The sequence below is a fragment of the Erpetoichthys calabaricus genome, chromosome 16 (assembly GCF_900747795.2).
Source record: "Erpetoichthys calabaricus chromosome 16, fErpCal1.3, whole genome shotgun sequence".
Lineage (NCBI taxonomy): Eukaryota > Metazoa > Chordata > Cladistia > Polypteriformes > Polypteridae > Erpetoichthys > Erpetoichthys calabaricus.
This window is the reverse complement of record NC_041409.2, coordinates 87,912,879-87,934,464: the sequence shown is the minus strand read 5'-3', so window position 1 is coordinate 87,934,464 and position 21,586 is coordinate 87,912,879. Positions and strand designations below refer to the sequence as shown.

The 21,586-nt window shown below is 43.3% G+C and overlaps 1 protein-coding gene across 1 annotated transcript in view; it reads right to left on the bottom strand.

Moving 5' to 3' along the window:
* Positions 1–6,423: 6,423 nt before the first annotated feature.
* The window catches only part of crip2 (cysteine-rich protein 2), a 119,071-nt gene continuing 103,908 nt past the window's right edge, over positions 6,424–21,586 (bottom strand). Inside the window, exons 7-8 of the mRNA XM_028821538.2 lie at positions 12,725–12,782; positions 6,424–8,300 (exon numbers count right to left, since the gene is read on the bottom strand). Coding sequence (XP_028677371.1) covers positions 8,233–8,300; positions 12,725–12,782 — 126 coding nt within the window. The 3' untranslated portion in view covers positions 6,424–8,232. The remainder of the gene's footprint in view (positions 8,301–12,724; positions 12,783–21,586) is intronic.

Genomic DNA, 21,586 nt, shown 5'->3' with positions numbered 1-21,586 from the left:
TAATTAAGCCCCTGCCCTTTGTACACACTGCCCGTCGCTACTACCGATTGGATGGTTTAGTGAGGTCCTCGGATCGACCCTGCCGCGGTTGCTCGCGGCCTCTGGAACTTGACAAACTTGACTATCTAGAGGAAGTAAAAAGTCATAATTCCGTAGGTGAACCTGCAGAAGGATCATTACCGGTTGTGTCGACCCCTCATTGGACGGTTAGGACCCGAAACCTCTCGGACCCGCTTCCCCGCCCTCTCTCCGGAGAGGCGGAGGGGGTGGAAAGGGCTTCCTTTCCCTCTCCCCCCATTCTGCCCTCCGTGCCCGACCGCCGTCCAGCCCTGTCCCTTGCTCTGGGAGGTGGGTGCGCGGCGGTGGTCCTCCAGTTTTCAGTCACAGACAATTGCATGTTGCTCTCTCCAGAGTTCCATCTTTTCATTCACTTACACTCGTATCCTCAAACCTACCCCATTTGGACAACTGTGTCTTTCAGGAAGTGTTCACCCATCAATACATAATTATGCAGGTTGACTAGTTTGCTTTTAATATGTGACGGCGCTGAAGGGCGAGTTAGCAGCACTGAGAGTGTCACGTGGTGGGATGGAGAGAGCATGTGTGCAGCGGGAGTCACGATTGGGCGGTGAGCGGTGTGGAGGGGCGTGGTCAAGGCTGAATAACATGATGGAACAACTTTTTTTAATATAACAGAGAGGTAACACAGACAAAAATCTATAGAGGTAGACACTTATAAGTGTTTCTATTCAGTACAAAATATGAGAATTGGAGAACAGTACCTTTACTCAAGAAATGACCTCCCAGAGTCAGCTCTTAACAGGATGTGGTAGTTAAACAGGACCGGGTGGCTCAGACTGAACGAGCTTGCGTTCCTTATGTTTTGAGGGAATCCTAGGGTTGTGACCATCAGGGGTACACTGAAGCCTTCACCGAGTTCATCCCGGAGGTTGACACATTTTCCTGGTGTGCTTTGCGTCTCTTAAAGTCGAGTTTGTTTTAACAACCCTAACTAAGCTCTCAGTCCACGTGACAAGGAACGATTACTTATTATCATTGCTGGTGGCAGGTTATTTTGTGCCCTTATTAGTGTGCCAACCGACTGATAACCAGTGCAGCTGACACATTGGCTTTATGGAGGAAAGTTCTAAAGATCTCAGTATCTGCAAAAAAAATGTATCAGCATAAACATCTGTCTGTTCATTCGGAGGACACATACTGGATAACAAAAAAAAAAAAATAATGAAAACCCGCTAAAGGGCCAGGGCCGACTTCCATAGGAATCATAAGGATAAAATCAGATGGCCGCCCTCGGCTTCAGAACTACGGCAACTGATCTTCGCGGTCCGCAGCTGTCTGCCTAAGTGCTTTACCATCCCCTGTAAAACGTCCTGTTAAAAACAAGCCCGCCGTTGTCTCTTGCTCCATTCAGCACAAGACTTTTCATTCACCCTGTGGTATTAAAATATTCCACTGCTCTCGTTATTGAAAAAGAATTGGAGGTGTTTGGGAAAAAAAATAAAATGTCTTTGATGGAAACACTGCACCCCTGGGGATGGAATATCTCGGTTGGTAATGCGAAAGCTGCACATGAAAGTGCTGCCGATGAGAAGTTCTGGCTAATGGGCTCCTTCCTGTTGTGGGGGGAGACATTTCTCTGAACATTACGACACTCTGACCCAGAAGGACCATGTTGACTATTTAAGGTAGACAACTGAGGAGGACTGAAAAAAACTCGTTCACATCAAACACCCAGAGAAACAAGGCGAGAAAAATGTCAGCGGGTTATGTAGTTATGGAGTTCTGCACTGACCACTAAAGGCACCAAGAGGAACACTGGCTGTACTGAGAAAAGAAATAAAGAGAGTGTTGCATAGTGGAGAACAAAAAAAGAAAAAAAAAAGGGTAATATCTAGCATATGTGGTGTCATTTTCTAACCCGAACAGGCTTGTGGAGGCCTGCATGGGGTGCAAGGCAGGATGAAACCCTTGTGGACACCAGGGGGGCGCTCCAGCTCCCCAAACACCGAACACAAGCGGCCACGGACACACGTTAAAAGGCACAAAGAGTCTTTTATGGTGGGAAACTCTTTGAAACGTTTCCTACCACAGCCACAAGTACAATAAGCATAGCAGCACGCAATGACCTCTTTCTCCCTTCTCTCTCTCTCAGTCACTCATCCACTGCCTCCTCCACTCCTCCTCACCAAGCTTCGTCCACCTTCTACCCGACTCCAGCTCATCAAGGTGAAGCAGAGTCTCCCACCCGCAAGTATTTCCAGTCTTCCGTACACTTCCAGGTATGAGATGGAAACCCCATGAAGTAGGGCAGCCCAGTCTCTGCAGCACCCCCTGGTGGCACACTCACACAACCCAACAGGGCTGAGTTGAAGAACTTCAAGTCTCATGCTGCCCTGTGGGAATCTGAGGCACCCCAGGGAGGATGCCATCTAGCGCTCCGGGGGAGATAATGCCCTGTGCACGGTCTTCTCCCCAGTCCTTCTATCTCATGGGTGTCCCCGGCCGTCTCGTACACCTTAGACATGGCGCCAGTCCATCGTAGGGCAAACACACACAAACTCACACACAATTAGCATCGCCAGTCCACTAAACCTGCCTGCTTTTGGACTGTGGGAGGAAACTGGAATACCCCACACAAACATGGGGAGAACATGCACTCTCCATGCTGGGAGGACCCCAGGGGGGCTGCGAGGCAGCGACACTAGCACTTCACCACCATGCCCCCCCCCGTTAATCTTGCACTGGAGTCCTCAATCACGGTCCTGGAGGACCGCAGTGGCTGCCGGTTTTTGCTCCAACCCAATTGCTTAATAAGAAGCACTTACTGCTCCAGTAACACTTCTGCTTCACTTTAGTTGTCTCGCTTGTTAAGATTTTGAACCCTTATTGCTTATTTTAGGCGTAAACAGCTGTAGTCTTGGTTTTTAATGGCTCCTAATTAGCAATAACATGCAAATGACAAAAGAGAGCAGCATTTCTCCATTTAACTTGTTACCATTTACACCTGTATGGATTTATCATGCACTATTGGGTTTAATTAAATACTTGGAAGGAAAGTGAAGAGAAAAAAGTGAAGGACTGAGAATTACTCTTCCATTTTAGCCTTCAAATCATTAGGATGATATCCTTAGAAAGGGGAAGAAAAATCGAGGATATGAGAATGACCTGACATAGCAGAGTTAAAGCACTAACAAGCCATGAAATTAAATTATTGGCAAGGATTGCTTTCTAATTAAGAAAAGGGTTAGAACAAAAACCTGCAGCCACTGCGGCCCTCCAGGACTGTGATTGAGGACCCCTGATCTGGCATGTATGGCGATCAATAGTTTGTAGAGTTTCTTTATTTGTTAATGAAATGTATGATCCTTGCTCGGACACATTTATCAAATAAGGCTTCTGTATGCAGAAGTTTGGACCCTAGCTCAGTGGTCTCAAACTCCGGTCCTGGTGGGGCGTAGCGGCTGCATTCGAACCCTTTTCTTAATCAGTGATCTGATTTTGCTGCTAATGAACTTCTTTTGAATTCATTTTAATTGATTTGTTCTTGAAGACTCAGACCCCTTCATTGTTTCTTTTTCCTAACAATAATGAGATACAAAATGAGCCAAAACAGGACCAGGAAACTATGTCCATCATACAATATCTGGAAATAAAGAAAGATGACGCTCTCAGGAATGTTGATCTGCTCAGGTCCACAAAACATTTGAACGGTGGTCTTAGAAAAGAGAAAATCAACAATTCTGGAAACGTTTGCTATTGGACAACGGAAGCAGCAACAAGCCATGGAATTAAACAACGGGTTTAATGAACGACAAGATTCAGTGCCTAATTAAGCAACTGGTTTGAGTTTGAGGCCCTGACTTAGTTGGTCTTCTGTTATTTGACTCACTTCATATTTCATTTCTGTTTGGGTGCCATTTAAGGAGAGACATTAAGCAATTCAGAGGAACAAATCTTAAAAAAACAAGTCCATTAAAATGAACAGAAAAGGAGTTAATTAGCAGCAAAAACAGGTCACTAATTAAGAAAAGAATTAGAATGAAAACCTGCAGCCAAAATAATGAAGGGAATTAGTCCAGTGGATCAAGACGGTGCCTTTAAAATGAGTTCATCAAGAAAACGGGGAAACAATTGGAAACTTGTTAGGGGGAAATTTCGCACAAACATTAGGAAGTTTTTCTTTATACAAAGAACGATAGACACTTGGAATAAGTGACCAAGTAGTGTGGTCGACAGTAAGACTTTACGGACTTTCAAAACTTGACTTGATGTTTTTTTGGAAGAAATAAGTGGATAGGATTGGTGAGCTTTGTTGGGCTGAATGGCCTGTTCTTGTCTAGAGTGTTCTAATTAGGCGATCGTCTTCGCGGCACTGCACCACGCTGCGACACACACGTCTGATAGGATTTTTTTAGTAGACGTTTCAACTGTTCTTCGTAATCAGAAGCTTGTGTCTGGTCTGGTTAACGAGAGTACTGCTGATCTCTGCAGTTTAAAATCTCCGCCCCTACTTTGAGCCCCGTCTCCATGAGGCATTGGATTGGCTTAGAGATGTAACACTCCGTGAGCCATCTACTTGTTCCCACCCACTTTTAAGCAAAATTCACTCCTGTTTGTCTCCAGACACGTTTTATTATTTTCTGGCTTCAATGAGACCACACGTTTAGCAAATGTTACATTGAAAACATTGAAGAACATGAAATAAAGTTTTGAAGGTTAGCTTTAAGTCCAAGTGACATTCCTTAGCTATGCACATGGTGGAGCCTGGAAGCTGTGTGGTTGAGCAGCCATTGGAACGGGTTAGAACATCTTCTAGCTAAAAGTACCCAAATAATAATAATTCTTTATATTTATATTGCACTGCAAGCAGGTTCTTCAACTTTCAGGGAAAAACCTTTGGGTTTAGTGGCAGGATTGGCACTCCAGTCACTGTAAAAAACCTCACACTGTTCAGTGTGGTGCTGAGGTGCCACCCTTTGCATGGCTGCACTCTGATCTCAATCTGGGTGGTTCATTGTGTGGTGGGTGCAGCAACGTGCTGTAACAGCGCATCCTCCCAACCTCTCCTCTTACATTTATAAAACATTACTCGCTACTCAAAAGTGCTTTACACAGTGAGTGGGGAGCCACTTCAACCAACCACTAACGTGCAGCATCCACCAGGATGATGTGACGGCAGCCTTTGTTGCACTGGTACGCTCAGCACACATGAGCTAGTAGGCGGTAAAGTGGTGAGACTTAGTTAGCCAACTAGAGACAGGGGATGATTAGGGGGGCAGAATGACCAGGCCGTGCATGCCAATTTAACTTGGGCATTTTGCAGTGGGAGGTCGAGCTTTTAATTACAGGGCCCCTAAACTGGTGGAGTGGTCTGCCTGCTACTATAAGAGATGCACCTTCAGTCTCAGCTTTCAAATCCCGGCTGAACACTCACTACTTCAGTTTAGCACACCCTGACTAGAGCTGCTGATTAACTGTACAGACTGTATCTGTTGTTAGCCATTAGCACTAAAACATAAGTAACATGATAGGTAGAATTTGTTACTAACCCTCACCTATTCTGTTTCTCTTCTCGGTACTCAAATGTGGCACTTGGTGCCACGGCCCACCTGCCAAGTTGTTTTGCCTGCCTGAGGTAAAGTCATCTCTGACAGAGGATCACAGGAATCGTCAGTCAGAGGGGTCCTGTCATCGGATTGGCTGGCCCAGAGCTTACTCAGCTGTGGAATGGCCAATAGGGGGAGGCGGCTTGATGGCCAAGGTGTCCAGGACACTGAACAAATCCAAATCGTATGATGCGATATCATCTACTGTTGAATTCTACTCTGTACTTGTAATATTTCTATTGCACTATTATATTGTATTGAGGATTGTGTATTTACCCCCTTTTTTTTGACACCCACTGCACGCCCAGCCTATCTGGAAAGGGGTCTCTCTTTGAGTTGCCTTTCCCAAGATTTCTTCCATTTTTTCCCTACTAGGGTTTTTTTTCTTGCTTTTTCTTGTCTTCTTAGAGAGTTAAGGCTGGGGGGCTGTCAAAAGGCAGGGCCTGTTAAAGCCCATTGCGGCACTTCTTGTGTGACTTTGGGCTATACACAAATAAATTGTATTGTATTGTATTGGGATGCACCCTACTCTTTATGAAGGACGCCCAGGAATCTTTTGACTAAAGAGTCAGGACCTCATTTGTGCGGTGCCAATTTTTACAGCACAGTATCCCCGTCACTGCACTGGGCAATTAGAATCCACATTCAGACCACAGGGTATGCGTCCCACCAACACCTCTTCCAGCAGCAACCCAAGCTTTCCCCAGATGGTCTCCCATCCAAGCACTGCCTGGGCTTGAACATGCTGAGCTTCAGGGTGTGACCTGTTCTGTTCAAATGACCAAAAGACCCAAAGTGTGGTGGCATTGTATTTTAATAAAGCTTAAGGAAAGAACCAGAAAAAGCAAGCATTTACAAAAAAAGCTCACCAGCCATGATTTCCCAGGCATACTTTATAGAACACTGAAATGTAATAATACACAACTGAAGCCAGTCTGTTTGAAGCATATCTGCTAATATCTAGAACAGATTTTTGTCACTTTTTAAACGTTACAACAGGAAAAATCCATCAGTCACTAAAAACCAACAGCCAGACAGTAGTATCCTTTTTTTTTTAAATACCGAAAAGCTACAAAGAACCAAAAAAAGGCAGGCTTGGTATGGGAAGGGGACAATTATAGGGGAGCAATAATTTCAGTAACTGCATTTACAATTGTATAAATATCAAAACCAAACCATTTCCATGTCAGCCAGCTTTGAAAGCAACGTGCCCACGTAAAGGCCAGAGGAAGCTTGATTGTGACGTCTTGAACGGGCTTTTGGTACTGCGGGGGGCTTAGCCAAAAAAAAAAAATTCTCACTGCTTGAACTGTCACGGAGGAGAAAGCAGATAAGACACAATTTGGGGGTCCTCTAGCACGGTTTTGCTGGGTGATCATTCATTTAAAGCAGCTGCTCTGACAAACCTTGTTGTAAGCGAATGGCTGAGTTACATCAAAAAGCAGCAGGGCATTCGGTGCAATGGTAATATCTCAAACTTTGGCTTTGCGGCTCTCAAAATGGGTTGAAAACGTAATAAACACGGACCTACCTCGGGTCAGGTTGCTGGAGTTTGTAGCGGTACTAATATGGAGGACAGCTGTTTACTTGTGTCCTGTCGTGAAAAGCAAAAGAAGAATTTGCTAATTCAAAGAACACACGGGGCTCTCAACAAAGCAACACCACATAGCCATTCAATACTTTAAAATCTTTTTACAAGTGAAGGTTTGTTTGAGTAACTTTGCTTTGCTATCTTGTTTTATTACTAAACCCCCACTTTTGGGTAGGCCTGAATTGACAGCACAGATGTACAAATAATAAAGCAGTCATTAATAATACACACGACTACTAACAAAGGCTGAAAATACCCTCTGTTTGAGAAGTCAGTGGGAATGAACACTAGACACCTCGGGAGTCCACCCGCATTAACCGGTTTTAGAAAGCCTAATCTACAGGTCTAATGGCAGAACGCTTGAAGGGTGTATGACACCTCACGAAGCCTCTTGCTGCCATCCTGAAGAACTCCCTAAAAAAGGTGACTTTAAAATCTCAGTGGTGCATCTCTGCATTTAGGCCGTGTTTGGATAAATAATAGACTAAGTCTCACATGCTGATGTTCATGCCTCTGTGTGCTAAGGGTCTTGAGATGCAACGGGCAGCAGTCATAAGCAGAAGCTCATGACAGGTAGGGTGCAGGCCCCTTCTTTCTATAGTGATGATGCAGTGCAGTTAACCTGACTTTTTGGTACTTTTATGCAAAGGACGAGCTGGTTTGCCGCATGTGTGACCCGGAGAAATTAAGTAATTTCACTGCTAAAGGAATACTTTATATATATATATATATATATATATATATATATATATAAAAAAAGAGAACGATAAATCACAAAAGGGCAAAAAATGTGCATGGCAGGTGGTTCATTTGGCAAACGAACATCAGAAGAAAAACAAAACAGAAAGGAGCTGTCTAGACTCGAAATTCTAAGTGTGGATACATAGACACTACACTGCTGAGGCTAAAGGGGGAGGCACCCCTTTGTTCATATACTTTTGTGGTCATGGTGCCAGCAGAGCGAGTCAGTCGACTGCAGGGTCTCAGCTGGCCCCTAAAATGAACTGGCAGCGTTCATAGCTGGGCCTCGTTGCTGGGCTCTTTGTCATAGATGTAGCTTCCAACACCTCCAGTGTTCACACCTAGGAGAAAAGCAAAAGCAGTCAGAGGTTAAAGGGCACTATATAACCATCCGGTGTTTGGCCGGGGGGGTGCATGCAGTAGCAGGTTAGACTGCAGTGCAGTCATGATGTGCCATTAGATCAGCTGGGGCATTACAGTGCATTTCAAACTTTTCAAAATTTAACCATCTAAAACACATGACTACCGATACCCACTTCTACAGTACCTTGCAAAAGTATTTGCCCCCACCCATCCCCCCTGGTGTCTGTCCTATTTTGTCACATTACAACCTGGAATGAAAATGGACTTTTGGAGGGTTAGCACCATTTGATTTACACAACACGCCTATCACTTTGGAGGTGCAAAATATTTTTTTATTGTGACACAAACAATAATTAAGACGAAACAACAGAAGTATGCATAGGTATTCACCCCCCCCCTCCCTAAATCAATACTTTGTTGAGCACCCTTTTGCTGTAATTCCAGCTGCAAGTCTCTTGGTGAATGTCTCTATTGGTTTAGCACATCTTGCCACTGAGACTTTTGCACATTCCTTAAGGCCAATCTGCTCCAAGTCCTTCAAGTTCGGTGGGCTGTAATGGTGTCCAGTCATCTTCAAGTCACACCACAGATTCTGGGCTTTGACTTGGCCTTTCCATGACATTGAAATGTCCCCCTTTAAACCACTCCAGTGTCACTTTAGCAGTCTGTTTAGGGTCATTCATTGTCCTGCTGGAAGACAAACCTTCATCCCAGTCTCAAATCTCTGGCAGTCAGAAACGGGTTTTCCTCAAGAATTGCCCTGCATTTAGCACTAGAATCCCTGGAGCCTACGGAAAAACTCATAATGCTGGTCCACACATGAATTGCATGTGTTCCAAATAACAATATATTATTCTCCCAAATCAATTCCAGGCACCTCACACCCAGGTAAAGTGACTTGAGATGGGAGGACTTCAGCTACATCAGGTAACAGGCTGCTTGCTGCTTGTGCTGACTGACACACTTGCAAAACAAAAGACGCTGATGGAGAGTTGCAAAGGAATTTAAGGTGGATTGGGATTACGACTTTTTTCTGTAGGCTTCAGGGATTCTAGTGTTAAAACGCTAACAAGCCATGAAATGAAATAAGACCTGTTATTGTGGAGGACTGGCTTCTAATTAACAACTGGGATTGGATTAAAAACCTGCAGCCACTGCAGCTCTCCAGGATCAGTGTTGGCCACTCCTGGTTTTGACAAAGGATAACTCCAGAAGATGACTTGTGCATGGAAATGTGGATTATTAAGAAATCAGGTTTTTGCCTCCACCAGACCCACTGCGCCACCATGCCGCCCCATCTTCAAGTCAGTATACCAATTAAGATAATTACTGTATATACTGGGAGGCACGGTGGCGCAGTGGTAGTGCTGTTGCCTTGCAGTAAGGAAACCTGGGTTTGCTTCCCGGGTCCTCCCTGCGTGGAGTTTGCATGTTCTCGACATGTCTGTGTGGGTTTCCTCCCACAGGTTAGGTGCATTGGCGATCCTAAATTTTCCCTAGTGTGTGCTTGGTGTGTGGGTGTGTGTGCCCTGCGGTGGGCTGGCACCCTGCCCGGGATTTGTTCCTGCCTTGTGCTGGCTGGGATTGGCTCCAGCGGACCCCTGTGACCCTGTGTTAGGATATAGCGGGTTGGAGAATGATTGACTGACTGACTGTATATACTCACGTATAAGTCGGGTCTTGAAGCATGAAAAATCAATCACAAAAATCAGACCCCGACTTATGCGCTCTTTTCAAAAATGTGATAATTTTTTTTTATATTTTTGTGCCTCCTCCAATCTTGCATCAGTTTCTCAGGCGCATTGAAGTTTGTTGCAGCAGCGCAGTTACCAATTTCTTTCGATACTTCAACAACGTTTAATTTAAAACCAGCTTCATATTTTCTTCCATTGTAGATAAGGGATGTTCTTATGATAAAGATGTATGAGGGTGTGAGATACAGAAAAACACAACAGTGCAAACGTCGCTTCGGAATAGTTCGGGTGTTACCGTGTGGTCACGTAGGTACAATAGAGAGAGAGGTCAGGAGCACACGCTGATACAGCGCATTGCTGCACCCACATAGAAAAAGAAGGCCGTGTGCTCCGTGGTTACTCTCTCAGGTGGGCGTTAGCATATCATCATCTCTTGGACCAATAGCATGATTTTTCCACATTTGGCTTATATGACCGACATTATAAAATACCAGAAATTATACATTATACGTAAATTATACGTTAAAATAGCTCCCACTATGCCTAATCTTACTAATCAACACTTTCACATCAAGATGCATAATTATGAAATTTGCACTGGGGGCAATCTACAGTGTGTGGTCACTTCAGTGGGCCATACCTTGGCAAAATCTAATACTATTAATTGGTGCTAAACTTACACACCTAATTAATTCTCAATTAAGACACTTAATTAAAGACAGATATGGGGCTAGTGATGGATTGATGAAGCCCCGTGAAGATTCTTTCCGATTATGCTGGAAAAAGATCTAAAGCTTTGAAACTTCGAAAACAGTGTCATTTGGTGGGTTTCAGAAATCTTAGCAGTCATGAGCCCGTGTACCCCTCACTGTTGTCGTTTGCATACTTACAATTGGACTGGTGCAATACAACACTAAAAGCCCAAGAACACTCTACCTGTTCATTTTGATCTTATGGTACTCATGCTGTCATTAATCCTAAAGGTGCCGTTTGCTGTCATTATGAATTTATTAGCACCGCGCCAAGGCTCACCTGCGCTGAGAGACAACAGCCCCCCACTAATTTACATCACTCTTTTGGGTAGCACGCTATTCTTTTAAGGATCGTCTACAGCCACACCACTTGTTGGAATTAATTGAAGACTTGCCGTTATTCTAGATTCCCCTAAAGCTGCTCATTTGTACGATGACAACTAATGCATGCTGGGAACTCATCCGTGAGGCTGATGTGCTTCGTCACCGCCATTATGATAGCACTGTAAACAACAACAAATAATAATAAAAAAAAAAATCCATCGGCACTCAGAGCCAACGAGCACCAGTGAGACGCTACAGTACATTATAAGCCACCGCTGATTCATAATTATGTGACAACTTTATCATGTCAGGGGGATTTCTGCTGCGAGGCAATGGACAAGATTAATATGTTAACATCAGTGTTTGGGAAATAATTCCCCTAAAGGGGCAAACAGAATCATAATGCGGTTTAGGGAAGGTGCCCACATATCAAATGTGAAATGGAACCACAGTCCCTGACACAAACTGAGCTCAGAGAGTAATTAGCTACAGACATACTTGCACAGGCGCTGGTGCTGGCGTGTGTGTGTGGATGTTCACTGCAGTCAATTAGATGTGCATTCCTGGCTTTCTTTGCTCAACTACTTGTTATTGCAACTTTTGTGTGAGTTTAATATATGGTTTGCTTTTCCTGTAAATGCAGCCTAAATCTGAGGTCTTCATAGCAATCAGCGATGCATTGGCTCGTCTTGATCTGAATGTCTATGGCTGCCTAACATTTAAAAAAAAGATACTAAAATGTTAAATCATTTTGATGAGCACAGATGGGGACAATTAAGAAGATGTCATAATTCCCTATCATTCATAACTGAGGCTGAAGTGACAATCTGCCTTTTTTTTCACATCACATTACTGAAGTCAATTTATCCCCCATCTTTTTGAAAAGCTGGAGTTTGCATGTTCTCCCCGTGTCTGCGTGGGTTTCCGCCAGGTGCTCCAGTTTCCTCCCACAGTCCAAAGACATGCAGGTTAGGTGGACTGGCGATTCTAAATTGGCCCTAGTGTGTGCTTGGTGTGTGGGTGTGTTTGTGTGTGTCCTGCGGTGGGTTGGCACCCTGCCCAGGATTGGTTCCCTGCCTTGTGCCCTGTGTTGGCTGGGATTGGCTCCAGCAGACCCCCCTGACCCTGTGTTCGGATTCAGCAGGTTGGAAAATGGATGGATGGATGGATGATTTGAGAGGGGCCCGAGTAGTACATCCAGCCGTCCATTTTTGAAGACCCCTAATCCAATTCAGGGTCTTGTAAGGGCAGAGCTTTACAAAATGTCTTTAAAAACAAACAAAAGCATAACAAAAATAATGCATTGTGTCTGCCATCTAGTGGGGACTGTTCAAATGGCAGCACTCTCCCACTGTTCAAAAAAAGCACCATTTGCATTCTAGCCAAGTTGGTAGAAGTGTTTTAGGGAAAAAATAAGCATATGATTCATTGAAGTGTATGAAAGCAGAAAGTGGAGATAGGATTAAACTTCCTTTTTGGAAAAGCAACAGAAACAAACATGTGGAACCAATCTTTTATTTGAGAGAGTAGAGGGGTTATGGGAATATGGAGTGCAAAAGGGGGAACAAACATCATAATTATTGAAAAGGATAAAAGGAAAAAAAAAGCCAGATGCTGTGTAAGAAGGCCTACCTTTTGGTCCATACAGGACGGCGTAGCAAGGCTTGTGACAATAAGGCTTTCCGTCATGCTGTTTTAACAGAAAGACAAAGAAGGTAAGCACACAGTTTTATGAAAGAAATCAGAATACAAATCATAACTCTGCTCTGACTGAGACTTACAGTGATCTAATATAGTGCCTTTCCATCTGCCACACTGTCCTTTCCAGTTATCTACAGCATGTGCAGTATCTAATACAGTACATTTTCTGTCTATCCTGTACCTTTAATATCTTTCTTCCAGGTGCTTTAATCCAAAATAATTTACAAATTGTGTGCCATTCCAATATAATATAGCACCGCACATAAAATTCTCTTTCTCTCTGTCTAAATATATTCCAAAGTGTAAATTAAGTCTCATATAGTGCCACTCAGGTATGTTCATTTATATAGTGCATTTTACATCTTATATAAAAAATTATATCCATTCTCACACATGGGCATAATTTTCTAAGCTTGTGGCTGGTAACATCACTTCAAGAGAGGCCCAGGCTCAGATAGGGGGTGGATTCAGGACCCCCTGGAGGTAGGAGAGGAGGAGGAGAGAATGAAGACTAAACCAAGTGCCATTATGAACAACGCTGCACATCCTCCCTCTGACACTGAGGACTTTCAGACAACAAATCATTTAGCAGAAGTGTGTCAAGAAACACTAAGGAGGCTCCTTTATACCAACAGCAATACGCCTGTGTAGCGACTCATTGGGACGGAGTCTGGGACTGTCAAGTCACAAGGTTTCTTTCTTTTTAATTTTCTTGCTTTAAAGTCATTCAGGTGTGTGTTCAGACCATAGAATATATATGTATATTTATGTATTTCCCCTACCTATTCATGTATTTATTTAAAGAGCTTCTGTAAAAAGCCAAATTTCCCCCTTGGATCAATAAAATTCTATTTATCACTGTTCCATTCCATTTGAACTAGTGTGGTGCTCAGGTGTCACCCGATGTATGGCTACACTCTGGTCCTTGGGATCCTGAGGTGGTTCGTCATGTGGCAGGTGTGGCAATGGGCTGTATCAGTGCATGCTGCCAACCTCTACCTCTATCTATGTATTGTAGTCACCATGGGGTGCCAGAAAGCCCCAAACACAAGACACAGTATAACACCAGATGTTATATGAATAAAATAAAAGGTATTTATTCACACCAAGCACCTCTTCACAATATTCCATTAATCAGCCACATAAACCATACAAATAAATTCCACATTTATTCTTCCTCCTCTTTACCTCCCACTGAGTGTTGCCTGCTGCTTCCTGACTCTGACTCAATTCAATTGAGGCAGCAGGCTTCCTTTTAGTCCAGAACCAGCTACTGCTTCCAGTCTCCTGTCCAGGCCATTCAGAGCATTTCCAGGTTGTGTGCAAACCAGGGCAGTCCTTCCCCATCAGCTCCCTCTGGTGGTCTCGATAGACTCCAACAGGGCTGCTTTTCCGGAATCCAACACACATGCCACCCTGCGGGTGTCTTGATCGGGTTTAGCTACGGAGGGACACTTCCACCTGTCATGTGGGGGATATGATCTGCTCCCGGAGAGCCTGTTCGCCTGCTCCTTCCATTATGGCCTACTGGCCGGGCATGAATCCTTCTTTTATCCCGGCCAGGATGCCTCTCCTTCCTCTCTGGCACTTACACTATCTATAGGAGGCAATGTCAGGGCTGATCTACTGGTAATTACACTCCAAGACAGAGGGTGTCACTGTCACTTAATGCCACGTCTCTTCCTCCCTCTGCAGAATGAATGACTGACAGACAAACCACCTATGAAGTCACTTCAGCCTTCCAGCTTCTTGGACCCGCCCCTTGCACCTCATCTTCCTTCTGTCTTATGTCACCATCTTGAAGTCAGTCCTAATAAGACTCTCGTTTGAACAAGACATCTCTGCAACTACTGAGCGTTTATTTCAACAGTATTTCAACTCCCACTTACACAGGCTTCACCTAGGTGCCACAACACTTTATGACTTCTTGACAGATTTATTCACATAATCTATTTATCAGGTGCTTTAATTTACCGTGATTTAGTATAGTTCCACGTCTATCTACGTAAGTGCATTCCCTATTGTAGGTAAAGTGTTTGAATGAGCACTCAGTTAATTAATGATAACTTTTGCCTAATTAATGCTGATAATTAAAACAATTAACAAGACGCCCGCCAACGGGATTGGCCGAGTGAGGGATCTCCATTTCACTTTCCAGCTGGGTCTCCAGAAACATGAAGAGATCTGTACAATTTATGAACGAGGTGCCTAAATCGCCAAAAGTCTACATTAAACACTTTCACATTCTCGGTTGTGCACTGCTCAGTGTGATAGATTTAGTTTCACAAAAAACCCAAACACACTTATTGCAATAAACAAAATAATACAATTTATTTCTTACATAAGGATAATAGAAAATGGATTTTTCCAAGTATACAGTAATCCCTCCTCCATCGCGGGGGTTGCGTTCCAGAGCCACCCGCGAAATAAGAAAATCCGCGAAGTAGAAACCATATGTTTATATGGTTATTTTTATATTGTCATGCTTGGGTCACAGATTTGCGCAGAAACACAGGAGGTTGTAGAGAGACAGGAACGTTATTCAAACACTGCAAACAAACATTTGTCTCTTTTTCAAAAGTTTAAACTGTGCTCCATGACAAGACCGAGATGACAGTTCTGTCTCACAATTAAAAGAATGCAAACATATCTTCCTCTTCAAAGGAGACAGAGAGGAAAGCAAACAAATCAATAGGGCTGTTTGGCTTTTAAGTATGCGAAGCACCGTGCAGCATGTCGCTTCACGAAGCAGCTGCACACAGAAGGTAGCAACGTGAAGATAATCTTTCAGCATTTTTAGACGAGCGTCCGTATCGTCTAGATGTGCGAACAGCCCCCCCTACGTCAGGATCAGAGAAAGTCAGCGCAAGAGAGAGAGAGAGAATGTAAGTTGGGTAGCTTCTCAGCCATCTGCCAATAGCGTCCCTTGTATGAAATCAACTGGGCAAACCAACGGAGGAAGTGTGTACCAGAAATTAAAAGACCCATTGTCCTCAGAAATCCGCGAACCAGCAAAAAATCCGCAATATATATTTAAATAGGCTTACATATAAAATCTGCGAGAGTGAAGCCGCGAAAGGCGAAGCGCGATATAGCGAGGGATCACTGTATATTGATATATGTATGCACTTGTGTGTGTATAGATATATTAGACACAGGACAATCTCAAACATCACCTTAAATTAGTTGAATCATTTCTCTCCTATAGAAAAAGCAGAGTTACTTATGAATCCTATCTCTTGAAAAAGGCACATAACTTATGAATTCTGATCTATCAATTCAAGTGGTTAAGATGGATAGGTTCTTTAGCCAGTTATGAAGCTTCTATTTCCTGCACTATGGTGTTCATTTGCTCACAACTCATTTACACTGCTTTACCTCCCACTCAGTTCCTTTGTGAATGTGTTTGTGTATGTGTGAGATGACGCTTTGAGCTTGCCTGATGGATTTGGAAAGAAATGTGTAACAGCTCGGTCTTATCCTTCACAAGGTTATTACCTTTCAGTCATAGTGGGGCCAATACCATAATTTATCAGCAAGTTTTATCCTAACTTAAATTCCAATTAATAGTTCTTAGAATCAAAGCAGGTGTAGTTGTGGTCTGGTGCAGGCAATGCTTTGTTCCTTTCTTGGCAAGCTTTCTCCAGACACATGGAAGGTTCTTCAGCGTGCTGTTCTTTGTATTAGGGCCTCATCTCCTTCCTTGCCTTGGTTGCACCTTTTGGTTGTGTGTGGAGTCCCTTTTGCAGCTTCAAACACACCATGTCAGTACTTTTGCTATGTCTTCTGGTCAACTGGTGATCAGTCAGTTATTGTTTTCAGCAAGACAAGTTTGTGCTTTATATATGGTCTTCCATTGCTTGGGCACCTGCCAGGGCGGAGAGGCAGCTCTGTGGCTGCGCTGGTATCTGAAAGGTTGTTGGCTTAAACTGCCAGAAGGGATCCTACTCTGATGGGTACTTGAGCAAGACCCTCAACCTGAAATGTGCTCCAGGGACATTATACAACCCTGCACTCAGACCTCCAAAAGGTCATGTGAAAAGACAGTTTCCTCTCGGGGATTAGTAAAGTATATCAAAACACCTAATCAAACATTTTAGCAAAGTTTGGACTAATGACACGCCTCAATCAAACTTTTTACTGATGGTCTTCCATTTTTCAAGTCCAGCACTGGTTACCCTTTGGAGGTGAAGGGATTGCTTTAACCTTTTTTTATGACCACACCCTATAAGCTATGGGGTCTGGCTATGGACAACCAAAGTAAACGTGCAGGTTGAGAGCAGTGATCTGACAGAAGAAGCCACAAGTTGGGGTGTGGAAGGGTTTTTTAAAAGCAGGTATGGATTCCTTGCCATTGGTTTCTTGGATGCACATAAGCCCGTCCTTTAGGTTGGCAACTGGTGCAAAGTTCTGTCCATCAAGGTTGCCATTCGTTGAATTATGGTTCTTTGTCTAAACTTGGGGGTCCAGATGGAGCCTGTAAGAGATGTCTCTGAGTGTTACTTTGTCTTTGATCGGCTATCCAGATGAGGTGCGGAAGGCCGCACTCTGAAGAGGGGCCCATTCGTGGAAAATAAGACTTTCTAGCTGACATTAAGAGTGTCTGGCCCTGGTTTATAAACCAAGGACCAATGTTCTAGTCAGATCAGATGTCTTACACCATCTACCCCCCCAATCAGAGTGCCCTTTCTATCTATGTAATATGGTACCTTTCATATTTACTTATTTATTTATTCAAAGTGGTTTACAAAATAAGAAATTTGACAAATAAGAGGAGACCATTCAGTCCATCAAGCCCATTTGTTTAGCTAATAGCTATGCTATCCCGATATCTCCTCCAGATTCTTCTTAAAGGCTGCCAAGGTTTCTGTTTCAGCTCCATTTTCTTGGTAGTTTGCTCCAGAGTCCCACAACTCTTTGCGTAAAGAAGCGCTCCCTGGCTTCAGTCCTAAATGCATTTCCTTGTAATTTCCACTGATGCCCCAAGTGTTTCAAACCATACACAAAGGAGATAATATGCATCATATGTTATCTTCTTTAAAGCAAATCTTCACTCAAATTTTTAACAATTCTTAATACATTTTTTTCTTGAAAACACTACATAAGCAGCAGCCCCAGTTGTCAGTTTGATTATTTAGTGATGTCCTGTTTTGTTAAAACAGAAGTCAAAAATCACAGGACACTTGTGAATAAATTTCTGAAATTTTCCAGCAGCCCACTCTGTCAACGCCAAAGAGTTTAGCCTTAAGCCCTCATGTAAAGCTGTGTAGGCGGATGAACATTTCATCCACGGCAATTTCAGATCTTTCTTTTTCACTGTTGATGTGTAGGGCTGGCGACTGTACTGGAAATACTGAAAACAATTAAAAGAACCAATCCTGAATAAGAAATCTATCCATTACTGGGCACACAGACTCATGAATGGCATCAACTTTATATTATAACTGACTGATTTTGAGTCTCCAATCAACCTAACCTGCATGCCTTTAAAATTTGGGAGGAAACTGGAGCCTCCGGAAAAAAAACCTCACATGAACACAGACAGTGGTAAGTGGGCCAGGATTCAAAGCCTGGACCCTGCTGTGGGATCGCTAGCAAAGTAATTAACTTTTCCAAATTTCCAAAAGCAACCCCAAGGGGCTCATCAGCTTTAACTTCACTTAAACTTAACGTTTTTCAAAATTTTCCCTTTCTCCACATTCTTTATATCTTGAAACAAATGTTCTCAGTAGCAAGCAGCCAGACCTTTCAGCTCAGTTTCAATGACTTGAAGGTTACAATGAAACCCTTTATTTTTCCAATAAGGGGATTAGTGGGACTGAAAAACCCATCACAGACCCACTGGACAGGAATGGGCTGTCCAGCCAACGCAGCGATCCACATTCATGCATTTGCTTTTGTCATCACAGAGAATACTCCTCTTAAAACTCTCCCCAGAGACTTGCCATTTAAAACACATCAGACAAATATCAAGATGTTTAAAAAGTTTATTTTCGAGTTAGCGTCATGCATGTTGTCTTAGAATGAACAAGGCTTTGAATTATCCACTTGAAAAAGTGGGAGACTGTGGCCATAAAGGGGTACATGTGGTCACTTTCACGCATGTGCAAGTAGGAGGACATTGTATGCACCAAGTGAAGGTAATTCCATGCCAGGCCAGGGGGTGGTGGGGTGCACTAAATCTCCTGTTATCTCTGCAGACTAAACACGGGAAAACTTGTCTGACTCAACCTTGAAGACGTCACTTCCAGTTCCTGCACCTAGGATGACGTCACTTCTGGTTCTGGCGCCACGATTGACGTCAGAAGGACGTCACTTCCGGTCTGACTATTTAAAAAACCACCATCGGTTCATTTCAGGACTCCAACCAAGAAACTTGTCAGAATTCAACCCATTGCAGCCAGGGATAATATACGGGTGGCTGCCCCAAACCTTTTTAAGTGTGTCGAGTCTGATCAATTTCACATCACCAACAACGGTGATGTATGCTGTAACATTATAATGCTACTCAGTAGATATTAAGAGCCTAATGTGTGCCACAACAACCTTCTCAACACCACCACCACCTTACGACACAAAGCAGGACAGATTTGTGGATTCATGCGGTTTACGCCAAAAGTCGATGATCATACCATTTACTTATTGTTATGATTTAGGCCGGAAATTGAGGCTTTGCCTTTAAGACATGGGTGTTGAACTCCAGTCCTGAAGGGCTGCATGTTTTCATTCTAACCATCTGCTTAATTAGTGACCAGTTTTTGCTGCTAATTAACTTCTTTGCCTTAATTTTAATTAACTTGACTCGGGCCCCTTTAGTTGTTCCTTTATCCTTAATTAGCAGCCAAACAGTAATGAGAAGCAAAACAAGCCACCACATGACCAGCTCACCTGTGCCCATCACACAATATCTGAAAATAAAGAAAGGTGAAGATCTCAGTAAGGTTGACCTCTCAGGTCACCAAAACATTTTGCCAGTGCTCTTAGAAAAAAGAGAAAAATCAACAGAATGAGAGCAGCAACAAGCCATGGAATTAAATAATGGGTTTAATTAACAGTAGGAATTGGCTTCTCATTAAGATGTTGGTTGGAGTGAAATTGTTGGGAGTTTGAAGCCCCAATTTAGCTGGTCATCTGTTGGCTTATTTCATGTCTCATTTCTGTTTGGCTGCCATTTAATGAAGAATTAAATCAATTCAGAGGACTGAATCCTTAAAAACAGGGCTATTACAATGAAGGGAAAAGGAGTTAATTAGCAGTGAAAACTGATCACTGATTAGGAAAAGGGTGAGAATGAAAATTTATAGCCACTGTGGCCCTCCAGGCCCAGAGTTTGACACCCCTGCTTAGGGAGAAGCCATATTGTGTACTGTTGTCAGGGTCATGACCCTTGTTTCTAGGGGTGGAGCCTCCAGGGTTGTAACCTCAACTTAAGCAATGACCAAGCATAAAATATCAAAAATCCTTGCTTCCTTTTGATTTATTGTGTATTTAGTCTTCTAGTTTTGCCTGGCTTTTGACTCATTGCGATTTTTTTTTTTAACTTCGATTTTGCTTCTCACTTGTGTTTCGGTCAGTACAGTTTATTATTATTTTCTTTTGTTTTGCCTTTTGGCCGCTTCTCCCGGTTTACTCAAAAATTCGTTATCCTGTTTTCCTGCCGAGTCAGGACACCTATTACAGCTGAAATCAACATTAAGCAGACCCTGCCACACTTTTCCCATCTATAACTGTCTAGTTGTGCTGATCAGAACAGAAGAAATTTGACAAACGAGAGGAGACCATTCAGTCCATCAAGCCTGTTTGTTTAGCTAACAGCTAAGCTGTCCCAGTAAATGTCCCAATGATGACAGGATTGGAACCTGGTGTGGCGTTCAACTGCAGGATCTCATCCTCTCTGAGATCCGTCACACTGTGCACGCCACTATTGATTGGTACGGACCAGTCCCATTAACAAGGTGCTATACTCCACACAACTGACAATCACTGGATGTTTCTTTAAACTAGCATTTTTAAATCCCAGGAGGGCTGCTGGAACCACCATGTCTGGCATCGACCATCATATCACGATATCATGATCAAAACTGCTTAAATCACATGATTTGCCCAAGCTAATGTCTGGTTGAACGCCAGCTAAGCCTCTTGATCATGTCTGCTTGCTGTGTACCTTGAGTTGCAACCACAAGACTGGCCATTTGGAGGAGAGGGCTATTTGTGTGGACATAACAAAGCAGTCATACAGATTTTGCCCACTTTTGAAGACCCAGAGAATTAAATCACCTACAGTACGTGTGTCAGCAGGAGGGATTTATCCTAATTGTGTCGTAGAAGAGCAAGCAAGTCGATTTCATTTAGACGTCTGCTTAAGCAAGATAAGAAACTGCAATCAATAAGAATCAAGTTGTAATTACAAACAGCGGATCCTGAATTGCTTCATTTTGTGCCTGCAAGGATATAATTTTCCCTGTTACCAAAGACGTAGGCTACAACAAATTAACACAATGATCACACTTCTGCAACTACTAATTGGCAGCCACGTATTAGACTGACAAAGTGACAGTGCAAGGACTCTTCCTTCCAAGTGCGTCATGAAACCCCAATGAATCTGCTCTGTTCTCACCCAGCTGGCACAAATCAAAGAGACTTACTACTTCACCAGCCACGATGCCAGTGTCTCTTCAGTGACTGGTATAACTCACAAGGCTGCTAAAAATGACTAGCCAAGAACTTACGAAACACTAAAGAGATCACCAACTGTAATGAGAGGTCCGTGCTGAAGCGCGATTTAATAAACTA